This window comes from Lissotriton vulgaris, chromosome 8, assembly GCF_964263255.1.
Source record: "Lissotriton vulgaris chromosome 8, aLisVul1.2, whole genome shotgun sequence".
Lineage (NCBI taxonomy): Eukaryota > Metazoa > Chordata > Amphibia > Caudata > Salamandridae > Lissotriton > Lissotriton vulgaris.
In genome coordinates, this window is record NC_141696.1 from 103540197 (window position 1) to 103562183 (window position 21987).

Genomic DNA, 21987 nt, shown 5'->3' on the forward strand with positions numbered 1-21987 from the left:
CTGCGATCCCTCCTTCGCCCATGGGATACTGCTGTAGCTCCTTTAAGCAAGGAAACTTCCTGGATTACAACCCTGTCCATACGGAGTACGTCAGCCTAAGCGAGCCTCCAACCTCGATCAAAATCCAAGAAACTGACTGTTTAAATCCTGGAAGCTACACCGGATTGGGTGTGGCTATTGTAGGAATCAAGAGGGCGCCGAATGAACCAACCACAAGGAATCATCACACCGAAGAACCCGGTGACTGGCCTCTGGAGGGAAACTCCATTGTGAGGGACGTTGTAACCAGGAACTCCGACGTGAGTCCGGCAGAGATGACAACGGTATCCAGAGCACCCCTGGAGAGCGAAGAGATCCAACAAAGGAACCGTGTACAACCTAGCCACGCTCCAGGAGGAGTGTGGCTATCAGAGGTACGAGAACGCTTAAGGGCTCTAGGCGGGTATCTAACACTACATAAGCTACGTTAGGGCGAATTGAGACTGATCACTCCCTCTAACAAATTCCCCCCCTGACACTGGTGAAGGGCTAGCTTAAAGGTGTAAACACCCCATCACTACCATCCCTAGTAATTCGTGAGACCAAGGAAAGGTAACTCACTACGGTTATCTCTTTTTCCTGAGGCTGTCCTGTGAAGAGAAGACTCGAGGTGGAGACCTGGCCACCCGCCCAGCCAGAATGAACCAGACCAGCATCCTTTGTTTGTGTACATAGTGAGAACCAAACATTCTTTTCTCTGAACTAAAGAGAAAAAGAACAAAAACAGCCGATAGCCCTCTTTATTTACAACCTAATTACCTACACTCTTCAATTATAGGAATTAAAAAATAATAAAGATTAATGGTTTTTGCACAAAGCAAATGTAATGACCAAGGAGAGCAATAGATAATGTAAAATATATCAATATTGATAAAAAAGTATAAACATGCACAAGGTCCAAATCTATGTGTTTTCCAAACCACTGACTAAGCAACCTCATTTTAGATTAATTGCATGTAGATGTATTTTTGAGGCTATTGTGAACATTTATCGTGCTTCCAGCTATATAGGACCTATATTTCCTACTGTTGTGCTAATATAAACTCAGGGAATGCTAGTGAGATTTCCTTCAGTATTCAAGTAAGACTGCCAGTAAGTTATTTAAGAGGGTGCTCTCCCCCAGTGTTGTGTTGCTCTATAATTGTCACCATATTAGATTGTGGTGCAAAGGATGAAGGATAGCTCTCATTCAGTACAAGATTGCTTTCATCATGTGCATTCACCAATTTCCATAACCAAGATCACCACTATCAGAGAGATAGTGCCACTGTGTGCAACATTTCCCTTCCCACAATCCCTAGACAGAGAATCTTGTAAAAGTTCTCCAATATCTCCAAATAGAATCTTGGAAAAATGATAACTGCCCGCTCTCAGGAACGGGGCGGTTAGCATTTAGTCGTTTGTTAACTACTTTAAACACCCAGTTTCCTCAAACATAATTTAATCTAAGTTAACCCCACAGGTACCTTACTAGCTTCACCGAGACAAGGAACGTTTTCAAGCTGACTAAAAACACGTCTTATCAAACCAATATTAAAAATATAAATGCTGTTTCAGGGGCCCATCTACATCATATACCTGTTATCAGCGTAATATTGGTTATGAATAACAATTGAAAAATGCATAACACCACTGCCCACAAACTAGCTGAATAACAACAACTTACTAGCAGCCTACCAGTCCTCCTTCCAATGAGGATACAGTACACAAACAGCAACACCCAAAATACCAAATGACATCCATAGCACCCTAGATGAAGGGGAAAATGTATTATAGCCTTACAAGACCAATCAACTAGGTTAGACACCACTCATCACCCCAGAAAAAAAAAGAAATGCAGAAGCAAGTTATCAACTTGCTTGCTTCATTTAAGGCTACCTAAGAGGAGATTGTGGAAATAGGTAAGTGTCCCTCATATGAAGAGGCAATGTCATGTGGAGTACCCCAAGAATCCATACTATTCAACCTTTCCCTGGAACCCCTGAGTGTGCACCTGACAGACACTGGTGCTGAAATGCATGAATATGAGGATTATACACAAATATGTCTGAAACTGTCCTCTTGTCAGTGTATACTCACATTCCAGCTCCGCCTTGGAAGATTGAAACAATGGCTGGCCAAACATTTCTAAATTCTGACCCCACATAAAATGGGATTCCTGCCAAAAATTCTTTCTGGAACTAAAAAACAATTGTTTTGCCACATTCTTGTTTCCAGGTTCCACAATTCTTTTGAAAGTTACTTCAATTCCTCATATAAAGAAAACAACGCTTTCAGAGAACTTTCAATTACTTCAGCTAAGAAAAAGAATTTAAAACAAAAACCTCCTGTGACTAAACTAATGAAGGGCCGCTGGACATACATTAATAATTTACCAGCGTCACTGTGGCAGTGCTATACTGAGTGGTATTTTGAGAGCTTTACTCGACCCAAACAAAGCAGTGCTCCACTCCAAAGCAAGGTTATTTTTTGCTAAAAAAATAAATAATATGGGGTCATATTTTGCTAATCCTATTAGAGCTCCACAGTTTACTGCTAAAGGTCAGGATTTAATTTAAAAGTAGCTGCCTAATGCATCAAGACACCCACCCGAGAAGGCCAGGCTGCCTATCCCATCAACTGACCATGTCAGGGGGCTGCAGATCGTTGTATATCAAAGACTCTACAACCGGAAACTCCCAAGTTCAAAGTGGCTGAAACATTGAAACTATCCTTCACCAGGGCAGCCGCCATGATCTGGAACCCCACCGCTTCAAGCAACACACAACCGCTGCACTCAAGCAGCGCGCACTGCTAACGCAGGATCCTTCTACGCTGGTTGATGTTCTTCTCTGTCATGTCTGTGTTTTTCAGATGTCCTTCCACCTGTCCTGTGTCAGGCTGTCCAGCTTCTAAATGTTGTTTCAATTAAGGCCAGGCTTCTTTCTTCATATTTACACCATGAGCACCCTCACCAGTACGCCATACAAATCTCTCGACCGCTCCTAGTTTGAGTTGGTGACTCGACGTTCTCTACGGTACCTATTTACTGTTGAATATGTGGTTGTCACTGATTGTTGTGTTGTAAAGAGCGCTAATAATGTGCAGTATAGCTGAGCTATGGAAAGCCACCTAATAATAAATAAATAAATCCGTAAAAAAATAAACATGCAGAGTGCTTTGTAGTAAGTCTTACACAAGGACTGGGTACATGGAAAAGAGAAGAGAGACACTCCATCCCACCTGATCATGTCATCAATCATTTTGCCGATAGAGATCTGCAGGGTTCCCAGGGTTTCGTGAGCGGGGAGGATGTAGGCCAGGCGGGTGAAGCTTAGCATGCTGGTCACTGCAAAGAGCACCTCAGCGATGAACTGGGGGTCCTCCGTGTTCCATTCGTACCTCTCTGGAAGAGCAAAGCAAGCACCTCAGGTAATATTAGCTCTTTCATCTGTGTTACAAATTATTGGCTCAGGTTTAGGGCCTCTTTAGCATCTTTAGTAGTTTGGCAAACTTTAATGGTAAAATATGTGAATCTTTAGATTCTGCATTCTATGCTGATTGCATCTCATGCAGATTTGCACTAAAATACAATACTTCTAAACACCGCTCCCAATCACTGCAGTTTTTGTTGCATGCGTTTTGTCTACCCAGGCTCAGCCATAAAGACCTACTTACTTTACCCAACATAAAGGTTAATCAGCCACCTCCATCAGAAGCAAAAAACATTGAATTTTCTCTTAAGCAATTGTGATTTGCAGCTGGGCAGAGAAAAGATCAAACTCCTCCGAGAAAGTACGTCAGTTGCGTTGAAGAAGGATGCAATAGTACAATATTCATCAGCAACAATTAGTTTTTCAATCCCAGCATTTATTACTCCGTGAATCATTTGCATCTATCCTTTAATATAACATGACATACCGTAACAGTAAAGGATATATTGAAAAAGGTGGGAGCCATGCTAGACCGGGCTCACGCTAGAGGAAATATGCCCATATAGGAACATGGGCGTAGCTTCAGGGGGGTGATTGTGGAGCCAAGTGCATTCATCTTGGAAACTTTCCATGGAGCTTTGCTTTTGCTTCACCTTAGAAAAGACTGTGGCTCTGACAAAAGAGACTTATACACAAACTGCTCTGGATGTTCTTTTTACAAGGCCGAGGAAGTGGCAGGGATGATTTTGCCGAGCTTTGGAGGAAATCAGAAAGGCAACTTTTTAAATGTTGCGAAAACGCTCGGAAGCTGTTGTCACCTCATGTCAATGAACAATAATGCGGTGACGTTTTCTCCCTGGAAGAAGTGGTTTTGGTGGTCTGACAGTCAGCAACCAATCAGGGTGCTGAAGTTTGTTTGAAGAATTACATTTAGTTAGATTAGCGAGTAAAAATGGTATAAAAATTGGGCCTCTTGAAGGGAACGGGGCTGACTGTTTCCTGAGGGCGAAGTGCTGTCCGATTTCCCATGGATTTGTAAGCATTCAACTGTTTATTGAATTTATTCCTTTTCAGGTCAGAAAGCTAACTTAGGGTTTAGGGTTATGTTTTCTTTAATCCATTATTTCATGCAATGTTGAACTACCAGATTTTGAGCCAATGATTAATGTATTAAACTGAATAAATAAAAATAATTGTTTGATATTAATAAAGAGCTAATAAAGTTTATGCAATTTTGAGAATTCTAAAATAAACTTTTAAAATGACAAGCTGGTCTGGTTTATTGTAGAAAGTTTAAACAACATATCAGATTCATTCGCCTCATGATTCAGCTGCTCTGATGTTTCTATGGGCCTGGTATTGATTGGTAAGTCTGGTGGTTGATGGTGACATCATTTAAGCAGAATTTTAGTAGGAGCGCTGGATCAGTTTTTGGTAGCATTCGTACGGTTATATGTTGTTTTTGACATACATGTTACATGCATGATACATATATGTTGGTATAGTAATAGGAGCAATGTTTAACATATGTTGAGTTTTGATTTTGTCAGATTGTTATATGTAGTTTTAAGAGTTTTTCCAGCAGTGTGAAAAATTCTTGGTAATTGCCGGCAAAGGGTAGTGTGACTAGAAGAGTTACACAGTGCATTTGTTCTGTTTCAAAATTGTGGTATAGAATATATCACGTGTTGTGGACGTACAACACAAGTTTAGGGACCTTAGATTGACTGGTTGAATGTAATAGTGAGGATTGCTTATGAAATCGTAGCATTAAGCATAGGGAATTGCTTGCCCTTTTTAAAACTTTTTGTGAAAAGAGTAGTAGGATTTATCTAAGCTTGAGAGAAGGGTGAGATAGCGTTGTCTATTCTTATCAACGTTTGACGTTTTCTGTGGTTGGTTCAAGTCCTGCCAAGATCTCGTGTGTGAATGATTAGGGTTTTCGTATATATGCGTGAATAAATGATCGTATAGAAATAGCGTCGTCTATTTTATGCGAAGAGTGAGTTCTGAATGTCTGTAAAAACTATCACTTTGTTAGTGAAACAGACAAGTGGTTTGTTTATTCGTAGTTACTAATTAAAATTTCATTGGAAAGTTTTGCTTAACCTCTTCGCCGCTAATGACAAGGGTAACTCGTCATGGACTTTCCATTGATTTCAATGGAAATTACAGCACAAGAGTAATTGTACCTTAGCAGCCAAGTGGTTAAAATGGCGCCGTGAAAAAGTTTGTGAAGGAGGGGTGAGTTTACGGAGAAACACGCAGAGAAGCTGCAACGGTAGCATACGTCATTTCGGTTCGCGCTGTGATCGGTTAACATACGTCACAGAAAGCGCACTGATTGGCTTTCGTGACTGTGACGAGCTGGTACCGGATTGGTCAGTTCTGAATACTGTATTTCTATTGGAGGAGCAAGGTAGTGACGTGGCTTAACCTGGTTGGCTTGTTGGTGTCTTTCGCGCATGGATTGGTTGGAATAGCGGAACACCAGAGAAATATTTTTGAAGCTTACGGAACAACAATTTTGACTGAAAAACATGGGTTATTGGAACGATAATGAGAAAAAGAAGCCTTCATGGTTTCAGAAGGTGAAAAATTATTTTAAACCTGACAAGAAAATTGAAACGCGTGGTGGTAAATTGCTTCATAAGTACAAAACACCTGCAGCCTATATGGAAGGTGAATATGGTTATCATATTGTAATTTGGTTTGATAATTGGATGCATTACACCAGGAATGATGGCGTATTGGCCTGGCCAGAAGATGGGTCATTTAATATGAAAGTTTTGAGAAACTTGAGAGGAAAAATGATGGATCTTGTGCCGAAGCCGAGACCTACACAATTTGAGGCATCGGTTGAATGGGAGGTTGAGATGATGGAACTTGAGCGTGAAAGCAAATGCCTGGCACCTACAAATTCAAAATATATTTTAAATAGAGAAACACATGAAGATAAAGTGAGGCGCGGGAGAAAGGCAGATATGTACGATGGCCTGTATCCAGTGAGAATAATGATTACTGAAGATTTAGAACAAAAGACAGCTGGAAGGAGAATTGATGAGGAATTAGATGATGCAGTTTTAGAAGACATTTATGCTACTAAACGCAAACCGCCACCTTATCAAGCAGGTTCTCAATCTACCCTGAGAGTTTCTACAGAAACTTCTCCAAGTGCACCTCCTAGAGAAGCTGAAGAAGGTTCTCCCAGATTTTTAAAATTGCCTGAGAGAGTGGGATCAGTAAATAATTGTAGTACACCCAGAGAAAGCAGATTCCCACAACAGGAAAATAATTTTGTGAGAAATCAAGAGAGATTACCTGCTGTCATTCCAGAAATTTCTAGTTATAATAAAGTGAAGGAAGATTTAATTCAACAATTGACAAAAGGCATGGAAGCAGTGACAGTACCAGTTACTATTGGTCCTGTTGTACCGGTTTTTGATCAAGGAGACAATAGACAAACAGCTTTGACAGTTCCATTAAATGCAGAAATTCAAAAGGTTGCTGAAAGATTTTATTCGGAACTTTCAGAGATTTATAGAGAAAAATCTATGATGCCAAATTTAACATTAAATAGAAGTTTGTCAAGTTCGCAAACACCATCAGTGGCAGATTCAGATTCAGTTCTGTCTGAGAAAAGTTTAAATAGAATAGAATTATCCCAAAATGGATTGAGCCCTGAAGCTCCTGATTATAAAAAGCTTGATGTAGCTAAATTAAAAGCTGACCTGGAGGAATTAATCATTGGCACAATTGGTACTGACAATTTGAAATTGTGTCAGGATGATGAATTGCTGTTTATTTGTAAAAGTATTCAGTGGAAAACAAAAAATAGGTATGAACAACTGGAAGAAATGGCTGCTGAATTAGAAATTGATTTGAGTAAACAGAAACATTTGCAGAAACATTACAGAGTGGATTTCTCTGAAAGAGACACTGATAATCTAAATGCTGCTGGAAGAATGACACATATAAGAGAATTAATACGTTTTCTCAGAAAATTAGGCAAATTAGGTAAATGAAGAATAAAATGGTCAAAAAAAGAACAGGATAAAAGATTAAGAAACTATGTAGTTTCAGAATTTCCAATGAGAGAAATAGCTGGAGGAGGGTGTGTGCATGTTCTTTGGTCCAGACAGGATATTCTCCTGTTTACTAATGATTTTCCACGTTTGAGAGAAAAGCCAGTTGAGTGGTACCGACAGGTAGACAGATTTATAAAGGTGTCAAAAGTTCTGTGGATTGATCTAGATGGATTCTTTGACATTGTTGTTCCATCAGATCTTTGGACAGAATGCAAAATTTCTGTGGATTGGCCAAAAGAAGAACCTCCCCGAGACCCGGTTGCAGGTGCTCCAGCAAAAGATGTCATGGACATTTATAATAAAGTAATTCACTGGTTGAAAGAAAAAATTCCCCCGAAAGAAGTGGATTGGGTTAAAATAGGCAGAACAAACCAGGAACCAAAAGAATCAGTTCACTCATTTTATGAAAGATTACTGTTAGTCTTTAAACAGTACAGTGGCTATGAAAAATTAAGTGAAAAAGATATGAGCCACTTTATATACAGATTTGTATATGGCCTGAGACCTGAAATTGGTGACATGATTAGAAATGGAATTGTTTGTTGGCAAGCGCTTTCAGTTGATGACATCCTGAGAAAGGCAAAATATTGCAGTGATGAGATAGACGCGAAGCAGAAAAATCTTAAAGAGAAGGCAATGTGGGCGCAGGTGAAGGTAGCAGAGCAGCAACAACAACAGTTAGCATCTATGCAGCAGCAAAATCAGGGAAAGTTCAAGAATAATTTTAATAATAATAAGCCAAAATTTAATGTAAATGTTGAAGAGCTGAAACAAAAGCTCCCATGTTTTAATTGCGGCGAAATTGGACACTGGAAACGCGAGTGTAAAAACCCGCCCAGAAATTTCAAAAACTATTCGTTGAACCCACAGGTGCAGTGTGAGTTAAATCCGCAGCAACAGCAACAGCTACAGCAACAATTAAATGAATTAAGTCAGCAGCGACGACAGATAGCGAATCAGCAGAGCCAGATACAGCAAAGCCAGTTTCAGCAGAACCAGGTACAGCAGAATCAAATTCAGCAGAGTCAGGTACCTCAAGCACCATTCCCTGGTAGTGCTAACACACTGAGATTTTCCCCCGAAACAGGTTTCTGTGGAGGTAATTTGGTAAACAATGTGTCAAAAATTAACATGTCAAATGCTTCTCAATTTTGGTTAAAAGACAAAGAAGAGAGTGATTCTTCAGAAGATTACTCATGACGGTGCCTGAGAGAGGAAGAAGAGTGTGTGCTTGGACCCACTCTTGAGGTAGATCAGTCTGGTCCATTTGTGAATGGTAAAGTAAATGATGTCGATGTTACCTTCCTTGTGGATACAGGTGCTACCCGTTCTACTGTTAGATCAGCAGAAATAGAAAATCTTCCTCTCTCTGGGGAGTCCATCCAAGTTGTAGGTGTGGCTAATCAGCAAATTAAAACAAGTCTAACAGAACCAGTAAAAGTGGAAATAGGCAACTACAAAGATAAGCACAGATTTCTAGTTTGTGACAGCAGTCCTGTGAATCTGTTGGGTCGTGATATATTGTGCAAAATGAATTGCAGAATATATTGTTCACCAGATGGCATTGAAATGCAAACTGCAGAAGAAGATGGGCTTTATAAATTGACTATGCTAATGGTTGATGAGGAGAAAACATCACTATTTCCTGTATTTGATAAAAATGATTTGCCAGAAGAGCTAAAAAAGCCAGTTAATCCAGCAATATGGGACCTAACAGGAAATGATATGGGTCTCATGAAAAATATTGATCCAGTAAAAATCACTGTTAAGCAGGGAATTGATTTTCCAAATGTTCCTCAATATAAAATGAAAGCTGAAACAATTGAGGGTGTCATTCCTGTGATTGAAAAATTCATAAGTCAAGGTGTGTTAAAAGAAATTGAGAGCAGCCCATGTAATTCACCGATTATGGGTATTAAAAAGCCAAACGGAACATACAGAATTGTTCAAGACCTGAGAAAAATTAACCAGATTGTTGTTCCATGTTGTCCAATTGTTCCAAACCCTGCAGTAATTCTTTACCAGATTCCACATGATGCAGAATGGTACACGGTCATTGACCTGTGTAATGCTTTCTTTACAGTTCCATTACATCCAGAAAGCCAGCAAATTTTCGCTTTCAGGTTCCAAAATAGGATCCTAGCATGGTGTCGTATCCCTCAAGGGTATACTGAGAGTCCATCTATCTTTAATCAGTTGTTAAAGAAATCCCTAGAAGATTTGGTATTGCCTGGTAATTCCACATTGGTACAGTACATTGACGATTTGCTTGTGGCAGCCAAAACACGAGATAATTGTGTTACTGGTACCATTACCCTGTTAAATCGATTGGCAGATGAGGGACATAAAGTGTCACCTGCAAAATTGCAGTTTTGTAAACAAGAAGTGAAATATCTTGGTCATAGAATTGCAAAGGGAACGAGAAAAGTGACAGTTGAAAGAATTAAAATGATTTGAGCAATTCAACCACCGACAACACAAAGGCAAGTGAGAATGTTTCTGGGAATGGTTGGTTATTGTCGACAATGGTTCAGTGGGTTTTCAGTAATTGCAAAACCATTGCAAAGATTAACAAAAGCAGATGTAAAAGATCCAATTACTCTGTCAAAAATTGAACTGGAAGCTTTTGAGCAGTTAAAAAAGAGCTTATGTGAGGCTCCTGCCCTGGGTATGGCAGACTATGAAAAAGAATTTGAACTTTACTGCAGTGAAAGAGAAGGTTGTGCATTGTCTGTATTGATTCAGAGGCATGGTAAGTTGAGAAAACCAATTGCATATTTCTCAGCTGTTTTGGACCCTGTTGCGAAGGCTTTGCCAGGTTGCTTAAAAGCAGTGGCTGCAACGAGTGTAAGTCTTGAACAAAGTGAGGGTATCATTATGGGATTTCCTGTAAAAGTATATGGACCTCATTCAGTTGAAATTCTTCTTACCAGAAGTAGGACTCAACACCTGACAAGTAGCAGGTTGACAAAATATGAAAAAACAATTCTGGGATCAGACAATGTGTATATTGTTAGGTGTGTGAATCTAAATCCTTCCACACTGTTACCAGATGGAGTTATTACTGAGGTAAGTAATGAAAATGACATGGATCATGAATGTCTGGATGTTGTAGATTACTGCACAAAGCCAAGACAGGACATAAAAGATGTTCCATTACCTGAATCAGACATAGTCTATTTTGTAGATGGATCTTGTTTGAGGAATGATGAAGGAATTTTGAGGGCAGCATATTCAGTTTGCACAGTTTCGGATGTTGTTGAAGGTTCACCTCTGGATGGAATTCGTTCTGCTCAAATTGCAGAGCTAATTGGTTTAATCCGAGCGTGTGAAAAAGCAGTTGGCAAAAGAGTAACCATAGTGACTGATAGTCAATATGGTTATGGTGTGGTTCATGATTATGGACAACTGTGGTCTCAAAGAGGTTATTTAACCTCTGCAGGAACGCCAATAAGAAATGCAAAATTGATCAAGAGATTGATTGATGGCATTCAGTTACCAGAACAAATTGCTGTAGTCAAATGTGCAGCTCATAAAAAAGGTGATGATTACATCACCAAAGGAAACGCGTATGCTGATGAGATTGCGAAATACTGCGCCAAAAACAATTATTCAATCAATCGGGAAAAAGACGAAAGTCACACAATGAATTCTCTCATGCTAATTTCTGTAGTTGAAACATGGCAGGAAGTGAAGGATCTACAAGATGAGGCAAGTGAGGAAGAGAAAAACACATGGTTAAAAAATGAATGCAGACAAAGAGAGGAAGATGGAATTTGGGTTCACAAAGATGGAAGGCCTGTAATGCCAGATTGCATGATTGCTGATATGGCATGGATGTACCATGGTTCAGGACATTTAGGGAGAGATTCCATGATTAGATTATTCAGAGAAACATGGTTCAACACGAAATTTAGAATCATTGCAGAATCACTTTGCCAAAGATGTTTGACCTGCCAACAGATGAATCCTGACAGGAAGACTGTTGTAAATTTGGGAACCATAGGACGGGAGGGTGGTCCTTTTACCAGATTACAAATGGATTTCTTTGAGATGCCGATGCACAACACACTGAGATATGTATTGGTATTTGTTTGTCTGTTTTCAAGATGGGTGGAAGCTTTCCCGACTCGTCATAATGACTCAGTCACTGTGGCAAAATTGCTTCTTAGGGAGATCATACCTAGGTACGGATTTCCAGTTACCATTGAAAGTGATTGCGGAACTCATTTTGAAAACAGATTGATGAAACTGATTTGTGAAGCTTTGAATATTCAACAGAAGCTACATTGTGCATACAGACCAGAAGCAACAGGTGTTGTTGAACAATTAAATGGAACTATCAAGAATAGAATTTTAAAAATGTGTCTAGCCACAGGAGTGAAGTGGACAGATGCACTTCCACTTTTTCTAATGTCAATGAGAAGCACTCCAGAGAAAAAGACAGGTCTTAGCCCTCATGACATCGTGATGGGTAGAGTAATGAGGCAAGCATTTGTTCCAGTTGGCAAATTAATGAGTATTAATGATAGTGCAATCATTGAATATTGCCAGAACCGTCTGATGTAGTGAATTCTGTGTTTCATCAGGTGGGAACAGATGTAATCTCAAAGGAGAAAGTCCAAGCTCATGATTTGTTACCCGGAGACTGGGTAAGGACCAAAGTTCATCGAAGAAGAAACTGTTTAGTCCCAAGGTGGCAGAAAGCAGGACAAATAATTTTAGTTACAACAAATGCAGTAAAGTGCAAAGGGCTAAAAAGGTGGATTCACGCAAGCCATACGATTCGTGTGCCACCTCCTGAAAATCCTGATGAAGACAGCGACACAACAGCTGATTCAGATTCAGAAGGAGACCCAGAAGATCCTGAGTCTGATGATCAACAAGAAAATCAACAACAAGAGAATCTAGATGAGAGTCAGAACTTGAATGAAGAAGATTTGAATATTGAAACTGGAGATCGAGGTGTTGATGATGATCTGCTTGAAAAAGAGTCTCTAAAAGAAAAGGGAGATTCAGAAGAAGCAGAAGATTCTGAGCGAGACGAAAATCTGAGCCAAAGTATTGAAAAGCAAAAGAGTAACTCTGTGTTCAGGAGCAAAAAGCCTGAGACTGGGAAGCTGAAGGTGATTCCCGAAGAAGAAGAAGAATTACCAAGTACCAGTAAGGATATTGTTCCGAATGGAGTGAAGCTACCGAGTAAAGAAATTCCTAGGTACAGATTTGAAATCTCAGATACAGATACTGATGAAAGTGATGAAGAATCTGAAATAAGAAGATTCAGAAAAAGAGCTTGGAAAGCTGAGTGTAACGAAAGTGTGCCAAAGAAAAAAGTCTTGAGAAAAGGAGACATTTGGCCTGAAGACAATTTGAAATTCAAACTGGTGAAGAAAACAAAAGATCAAATCAACGAGATATCTAGTCAGGGAAGTGAACCTGAAAAGAAAAACGAAAATAAGAAAATAGAAGTAATTACTAGAAAGACAAAAAGAATAGTAAAGCCAAAGCAGAAGTATAAGTCCCCAGAGTGGACTTACATTATAATCCCACCAATTGTAGAGGTTGAGAGCAGCAGTCAGGAAGATTTGGAAGAGTTCAGTGACAAGGATTGAAATTCTTTAAATTTATTGATAAGGGTTTTGTTTCCTGGCATAAGGCTGAAGAAAATTTGTTAGTGACTTTAGGTCGAAGAAAAGCTGTTTAGTTGGAGAGCACATATTTTGTGACACAAGGTCGAAGAAAAGCTGTTTAGGGTTTGGTTCTAAAAAAAAAAAAAATTTTAAGAGGGGGGATAGTTTGAAAGTTTACTCACATTTTTAAAAATTTTGTTAATTTTTAGAATGCCTGGATCAGATACTTCTAGGTGTTCGATTTTTAAGAGATGCTGTAAAATGACTTCAATTTGTGTGATATTATTAATTCTACTTTGGTTAATTTTAGCTGTGGTCTATCCTTTTGATGTTAATAAGCAAAACTCTAAGACTAATATAACAAGTAAGGTAGAGCCTAAACATGAAAAACATGCTGGCAAGTCTAGCAGAGTTATTGAGCATGATCCAGAGACACATCAAGATAGGTCTGTTGGAGATTTCTCAAGCAATTCATTTTCCAGGCTTCTGTCTGAATATGTTAAAGTAATGAATGTTAAAGACTGCTATGTTTGTGTGAAATTGCCTGCTTCTGTTTCAGAGGGGGTGACTTATAATATGTTACCTCTCACTTATGGCATTACTTGCAGTGTGATTGCTAGCCTGTTTTATGAAACTGGACGTCTGGAGTATTATTACTCAGACTTTGATGAGGTTTTTGCAAATCTCAAAGTTGTAAATAGCTTAAACAAAGTTAGGCCTGCGAAGCAGATGAGGGAATTCTTTTTAGTTACTAATGAACTCAATTACGAGTACGCTTATAGAAATAATTTAACATGCAAAATAAGAGCTGAAGAAAAGACTTTTCTGAACATGGTTGAGGAGAGAAGGGCTGTTTACAAGAGAAATGAAATGCTTAAGCATGCTAAATCTAAATACTGGCATATGGAGGACGCCAAATTAAATGGTGTTAATACTAATGCTGCAATTCACTTAGACGAACCAGTTAGTGGTAAATTTTGTATTAGGAGAGACAATACGTTATACGATAACTTTTTTGTGGGTGCTAGTCAATGTGAAGATACTTATCGTATTGTGGGGGGATGGGGTTTTAAAGGTGGTAAGGATCCAATTTTTCCTGGGATTTATTTTATCTGTGGTAATAAAGCATATTTTAGCCTCCCAGACCACTGGTAGGGGACATGTTATCTTGGCCTGGTCTTTCCAAAAAATTTTCATGTTGACAGAAATGAAAAGGGTACTTTTGAATTTGGTGAACATTTGAATCTGAATAGGTACAAAAGAGAATGTTTTTCAGAAATCCTGGGAGACATCTTTGGTGCTGTTATTCCTATGGTGAGAATTACTATGAATTCAATCAAAATCAGAAAAGTTTCTACAATTGTAGACTGTCAACAGACACTGCAAGTGGTTTCCAGTTGGTTAGCACAGAACTTGTTGCTACCAGAAGCATGGTTATGCAGAATCGTCTTGCATTAGACATTCTGCTCGCAAAAGAGGGCGGAGTTTGTGGGGTTTTACATGTCCAGCATTGCTGTACTTATATACCTGACAAAAGTCGGGATATAGAGTTGCTTGTTAAGAACATTAAACAATTTCATGAGGAAATAGAACCTATGGAAGAAGAAAGTTTTACTGAAAGAATTGGAAAAAGAATGGAGGCTATTAAAGAATGGTTTTCTGAAGTTGGTAGCTCCATCATTGGCAAAGTGCTCTATCCAGTAATTGTCATCATCATAGTGATAATGCTGCTAACAATTAGCTGTTTAATTCACAAGAGAAGAAAGCATCAGAAAGAAAAAAGAAGGATTTATAAACTCAGAAAGGAACAAGAGAAGGAATATGAGTTAGAGGAAATGCGAAGGGTTCAGTTTGAAAGGGTAGACCAGACAGCAGAAACAGGGGTTTAGGGAGACTAATATCGAGAGAATCCAATGTGTGTAGTCTCCAAATTGGGTGAAAAATTTCCTGAAATTTTTTGGTGTTGTTTGGTGATTTTAAAATCACCAGATGAGGGAGTTGATGAAGCGAGCTTCAGAAATTATTTTATTCTGACTCATGGATTTATTTCCCTGTAACATGAACTAATCAATTAATGAGCTGTTGCATGATTTGTTATATTAATTCAACCTAGATTAAGTTTGCACCACACATGAACACGCGGGAACTAATAACATGTGCTCTTGTTGCATTTGCAAGTCTGTTTTGTAACACATGATTAATATTGTTTTGTTTGTCATGTTTGTCCTTTTGTCTTTGTCACTATTAATATGCGGCTGATCATTCATGGCATGTGCTTTATTATATGTGCTTACATGTTTGTCCTATGTTGTGATTGTCTGTCTGTGTATCATTTAATCATCTTTTTACTTTTTCAGAGATTTAAAGCTGGACTATATGAAGAATGGTAGATATTTTATGTGCTGCTTTATTTGTTTGCTTCGGCTAGATGTCATTTATTAGTGGGTTAATTATTAGCAATGGTCGGGTGGGTAACAGAAGGGTTTGTTTTACCTGAATTAATCACTCTTTTTGTGTTTGTTTAAATACTAGCTCGAGTTGTTTGAGGCCTAATTCTGGTTCTGATTCTGAAAAATGTTGGTCAGCCTGTACGTGAGCAGAGTTGGAGCCAAGTGCAGTCATCTTGGAAACTTTCCATGGAGCTTTGCTTTTGCTTCACCTTAGAAAAGACTGTGGCTCTGACAAAAGAGACTTATACACGAACTGCTCTGGATGTTCTTTTTACAAGGCCGAGGAAGTGGCAGGGATGATTTTGCCGAGCTTTGGAGGAAATCAGAAAGGCAACTTTTTAAATGTTGTGAAAACGCTCGGAAGCTGTTGTCACCTCATGTCAATGAACAATAATGCGGTGAGGTTTTCTCCCTGGAAGAAGTGGTTTTGGTGGTCTGACAGTCAGCAACCAATCAGGGTGCTGAAGTTTGTTTAAAGAATTACATTTAGTTAGATTAGCGAGTAAAAATGGTATAAAAATTGGGCCTCTTGAAGGGAACGGGGCTGACTGTTTCCTGAGGGCGAAGTGCTGTCCGATTTCCCATGGATTTGTAAGCATTCAACTGTTTATTGAATTTATTCCTTTTCAGGTCAGAAAGCTAACTTAGGGTTTAGGGTTATGTTTTCTTTAATTCATTATTTCATGCAATGTTGAACTGCCAGATTTTGAGCCAATGATTAATGTATTAAACTGAATAAATAAAAATAATTGTTTGATAATAATAAAGAGCTAATAAAGTTTATGCAATTTTGAGAATTCTAAAATAAACTTTTAAAATGACAAGCTGGTCTTGTTTATTGTAGAAAGTTTAAACAACATATCAGATTCATTCGCCTCATGATTCAGCTGCTCTGATGTTTCTATGGGCCTGGTATTGATTGGTAAGTCTGGTGGTTGATGGTGACATCATTTAAGCAGAATTTTAGTAGGAGCGCTGGATCAAAGGACATATTCCATAGTCTATCAATTAAAACCTGTATTGGCTCCCAAGCAATATTTAGATTTGTGGATTAACCAATTGCACAATTTTATATTTATTTAAGGTAGCAGGCACCCTAGAGGGAAGGCTTGTTTCTTCTTCACTGCCTCAACCATCTCTCACTACACAGCAGAGGAGACCCTTCTTACCAATTTTCAACCCATGGAGCTCAACTATTTCAGGAAGGGTTGTTTAAAAAGAAATAAGTATGGGAACTGTTATGACCAAATTAATAATGCTTGGGATCGTCCATCACCTGCCAGCTTTGACCACAGACATACAGACACAGGAAACACACGCCCTCCCCACCTGACACAGGGTTAGCTTCAACATTTCACACAAGTCAATATATTAAGTTCACTTTTGAAGCACCTGCTATAGTATAATTTCCTGATTGTTAGAACTGTCCATAACATCTGATAATGTTGCTCTTTATTTATTGCTTTGACATTGGCATGATGAACATCTGAGTCAACATGGATAAAAATTCGAATATTGACAATTAGGTCACAACCGATTCCATGTTGGAAAAAAATCATGACATTTGGCTTGATAAGAACCTGTAGCCTACCTTATAAATGGGGGCAACCCTACCCAGGCAGCCTCATGCAAAACAATGACTCGCAAGCAAGGTTTGCATGGAGCATCTGATCTTATCTTACTTATGTTAGAGAGGAGATGCTGGCTCCATAGATGTTTTTAGAATTTCAATGAGTCGCATTATCCCCTTCACGCCACAGGTATTTTTGTTAATTTATACAAACTTAGACTGAGGTCAAAAATTGACAGAAGGCCATATTTTTCACTAAAACATAGCGCTTATTGATGGATTTGCAGTTTACATAATTGTGTTACATTTTGCCCAGATTTCACGTAATTACACAAAAGCAAATTATGGAATTTTCGCACACCCCTAAATTAGAAAGGGCAGTTGGAAGCCATTTTGACATGTGCCCCTTTACCACAGAAATGGTGCCATAAAAGTTTACCAGCAGTGTATTGTCCTTCGATGTGTTGTGACACACCCCACACCCGATATATGTAGTATTACATTAACGTACACTATTTAAGGCTCACTTTACGTGGGTACTGCTGGGAAGGAAACTGCTGCCAGCAATGGAAACAAAGTGCTGTGTGGCCGCAGAACACACAATTCAAACGATTTTAGCGCGCAGACAGACGGAATCAAGAAACATCTGCTGATCGTCATGCGACTGGCAGGGTAGTAAAAGTTGGCGAGCAGGAGCAGGCCGCTCACCTGGCTGAGAGGCTCCCTCCCGCCACGGTGAAGCACAGGGAAGCGCCTCCTCCCTGCCTTCACGCACATAAATCTTTTTGATCGAGAGGAAAACGCTATTTTTAGTGAAACAAAGCGCTTATAACAGGATTGTCAAGATCACCCGAGATCAGAATCAGTGTTATACATCACAAAACAACGTGTACAAAATGCATCTGTCAAGGAAACTTTTGGTCTGACTCAGCACTTGAAAAATCTGTTAACAAATGTCCCAAATGTAATATGACCACAGACAATCACATCTTGTATTTGCAGAGGCGTAGCTACCAGACGTGTATCAAATTCAGTTGCACCAAGGTCCAAGTCGCAAATAATAAAAGTTTTTTAAGTTCCAGATCTGGTGATGAGGAATCCATTTTCCTTGACTATATTGGGACCTTTGGCAGAGTTGGCACACTAATGCATGAATGTTAGGGAAGTCCGAATATACCAGCCCTCTCAAGCAGGAAAATTGCTTTTCATTTGAATAGAATAATAGTAATTTTCAAACTTTTTAACTCTTCAAAAGTATCCCCCTTTCAACTGCAAGTCAATGGAAAACGCACACACCACTCACTACGACAAAATCATTTAATTAGCAGCGCCCTAAGTGCTGGAATGTGTGATTTCGGTTTCTCAGTTACATAGCATCTGGAGCTATTTGGTTCTCTGGCTGAAAAAGTGAGCGATTGATCAAATTTAGATTTCTTTGCTTCTAGCTGGCTTTGTTGACAGCACGGGAAACACTTCAGATTTTACACTAAAACTGGGCCTTTCAAACCATTAGAAGGGTGTGTATTCAATCTGCCCTTGGGATACAAATGATATGATAATCAAAAGCAAAATGTTAATCTCTGCTGTGGTAATTCAGGCCACAACATCCAGTTACTTTCGAAATTACACATATGACTTACCTGGAAGCTAACAGACAAAAACAAAAAACAAGCGCACGCGCCTCGCGCTGGCAGCAGGGGGAGGGGAGAGAGGAGGGGGCCTGCACCGGTTTCCCTTGCGGGAGCGAGCAGAAACCATCTGTTAATTACAAACAGATGGTTTTAAAGCTCGCTCCCGCAAAGGGAATCGCCAAACGTGCACGCATTGCCATTGAAAACAATGCAACGCGTGAACGTTTTTGGCAGAAAAGGCTAATCGATTGCTAAAGGTCGTTCTCCTATGCAGCGCATGCGCGCTGAGTATGTGAGACCTAAAAAGTCCCAAAGTTCATCCTGGCCCTTTTTTAGTGTGTGGCTACAGACAGCTTTAACCAGTCTGTTTCTAAATGGTAATAAGATTGTTAGTGTAGAGGGCACGGCATATTGCGGAAGGATACACTGCCATTCCTTTGTTGTTATGTCAGCAGTGATAACTGCTCAGTAATTTTAATCTTCATAGCTTAACATGCAAGGCACTCTGCTGCCAACATTTGTCCTCTTTTGTATTACAGGCACGCAAACCAGAGATCTTAGCATTTCAGTGCTTGTTTAAAATGAATATTTATTGAGTTGAAAGGATAACATCCAAATGAAATCCATGTCATCATATGTAAATAGTAGGCAGAATTAAATAAAGATTACAGTTTACAAGCCTAGATCTAAACACTGAGCTTCGAACACAGAGTATAGCCAATAAGCCTAAACAACTGACTAGCAATGTGATGTACAACCAATACATTTCGGATGTGCTTCTCTGAGGCCCTGCCACCAACAACAAGGTAATGGAAGGGATGCTTGATTTGATCTTAGTAATTACTCAGTGCTGCATCCCAGTTCATCATTATTTTGCTCATGCATATCGGCCTTGATCCGGCTCCAATAGAAATCGTCCACATCAATTCAAGCATTGCACCCATCACGTTTTTGTATACTTCATTGAGACTCCTAAGGACTCAGCAGACCACAATCACAGGGTGAGGTGTGTGTGATGACCAGAAGAAAGGATCCATGCTGGATGCACATGTCAAGCTCTCCAAAGTACTGAGATCCCACAAATATAACTCTACACTGCAAGGAACCAGGGATCCCATGAGGCAAATTACCTCCAATATTGGTCCGACTGAGTAGCCTGATTCAGACCTTTCTGGAGTTGGGAGTCATCGAGATGGGCGCTGCTCTCAAGAGAGCTGGATTGACTATGGAGGGTCTGAAGAGGTTCTTATGGCATGTGCTCTTTCTTCTTGCGTATGCCCCTCCCCAATGGGAAAGAACAACCTGACGTACCTGCTCATCACTCACTACTGTAGGTAGAAATTGCTTTTCAAGAAAAACCTGTGTGTGAATCGATGGGCTGTCACGATATTGGTGACCACAGTCCTCACAACCCAGGGATCACAAGTATCAAGAACATCAACAGTCGGAACGACAAAAATCTCTCAAAGTACAACATACACACAGGCCTCACAGGCAACACCCCTGCAATGGAGTTGGCCAAAGTGCCAACCACACAAGCACAAAGCATAGTATCACAAATGTTCCCAACTCTTGATAAAAAGCAGAAGGAACTCATACAGCAAAACTATCTAAGCAAACATGATGAAAATGTTAAACACAGTGAGTACAGCAATAAACTGAATAGTGGAACTACTTAACTGTTGTGCAACATAGTACACCAAGGTATCAACCTCATATCCCCATCAACACTGGCATATGTCCCAGGTCAATTAAAGTACCCATAATTTAAAAAACACTTCAGACTTTAGTAGGTCATCAAGCCACAAAATAGTTGAGGGCACGGGGAAGACAAAACCATGAAAAATGAAACATCCAACAAAATAGAAGGAACATCAGTGAAGTGAAAACAAACTGGCAATTTCAGTGGTACATCACAAAAAGCGCCCAGAAGTCTTAAGGAAGTCAGATCGAAAGTCAACATGAAACAACAGCAAGAGAAAATCAAGCAAAAACAACCCAAGCTCAGGAGACAATACCACAACCAACATTCTTTCCAAAACACCAACATTAGCCAACGACAAACACTTATGGCTGTTTCAAAATAGCTTAATAAGGACAAAATAAAGAATCAAGGTCTATGGCCAGCTAGCCCTAAGTGAACAGAAGACAGTCCCAATTGAACAAATCATGGACTCCTCACCCAATTCTATTATGGTAGGTCTTCTTAAACAAACAGTCTTTTTTTGGTAGGGTGGCAGCATTAGTGTCTTTTCTTATATCAGGGTCCATTTTCCATAGTTCTAACTGGGTCTATACCCCCTTTTCTTGTTAATAGCAATGCATAAGGGCAAAAGGCTAAAAGACATCTTGGCTATGTTAGAGGAGTGTGGCTAAGGTAAAAGGCTCAAGCGTGAAGGATGACCAAAGCAAAAAGGAGCATCCAAACATCCCACAGGACAACACTATTACAAACAATAGCTTGATAAAGGCACCAGAAGAGTAACTGGTGGCAGAGGCAGGGGCTTGCTTACAAGACAAAGTGATCTAGCAAGGACCACCAAGTTCAGCCAAGAAATCAACAATAAACATCAAGACAAAACCACCATGAATGACTGAACACAAAATCAATGAAGGAACAGATCTCATAAAATATATCAAACTGGTAAAGGGAATTGGATTCCCTAGTGGTCAGAGGATAAACAGTGCAACTTGCCAGGCACAAGATGAAGCTCTTTGATCATGTATGTGAAAAAGCACAACCACTCACTTGTCCTTCCTCGGACATAAGGATTATTGCCCTTCAAGCCAATCACTTAGAATGCAGTGGCAAGCAGACACCTGCCAAATCAAGAAGCTGACCAATAACACACCAACCACAGCAGAAGCCAGCAGAACAAGCAACCACAGTCAAAAGAGCAACTCTTGGAACACTCAGGCCCATCCAGACAGCCATATAAGAGGAGCTGTCAATACTGAAGTTGTCGTACTGGCATCAAGCTGCAACAATGACCACAAACCTTTAAAAATAACATCACCCATAGGACCAACGACTCCTCCCATCAGCTAAGGGGCGAACTCATCCACACCACAGACAACTACTAACAAAGAAATGTGCAAATCAATAACCCCCACACAAATTTCGAAGGCCACCAATAAACATAGAGATTTGAGGCATCTTCACGTC

General features: G+C 39.6%; 1 protein-coding gene across 1 annotated transcript in view; it reads right to left on the reverse strand.

Annotated features, from left to right (window-relative positions):
- LOC147693540 (short transient receptor potential channel 2-like) overlaps window positions 1-21987 on the reverse strand; it is a 338081-nt gene that overhangs the window by 67393 nt on the left and 248701 nt on the right. The window contains exon 7 of the mRNA XM_086933233.1: window positions 3262-3424. Coding sequence (XP_086789359.1) covers window positions 3262-3424 — 163 coding nt within the window. The remainder of the gene's footprint in view (window positions 1-3261; window positions 3425-21987) is intronic.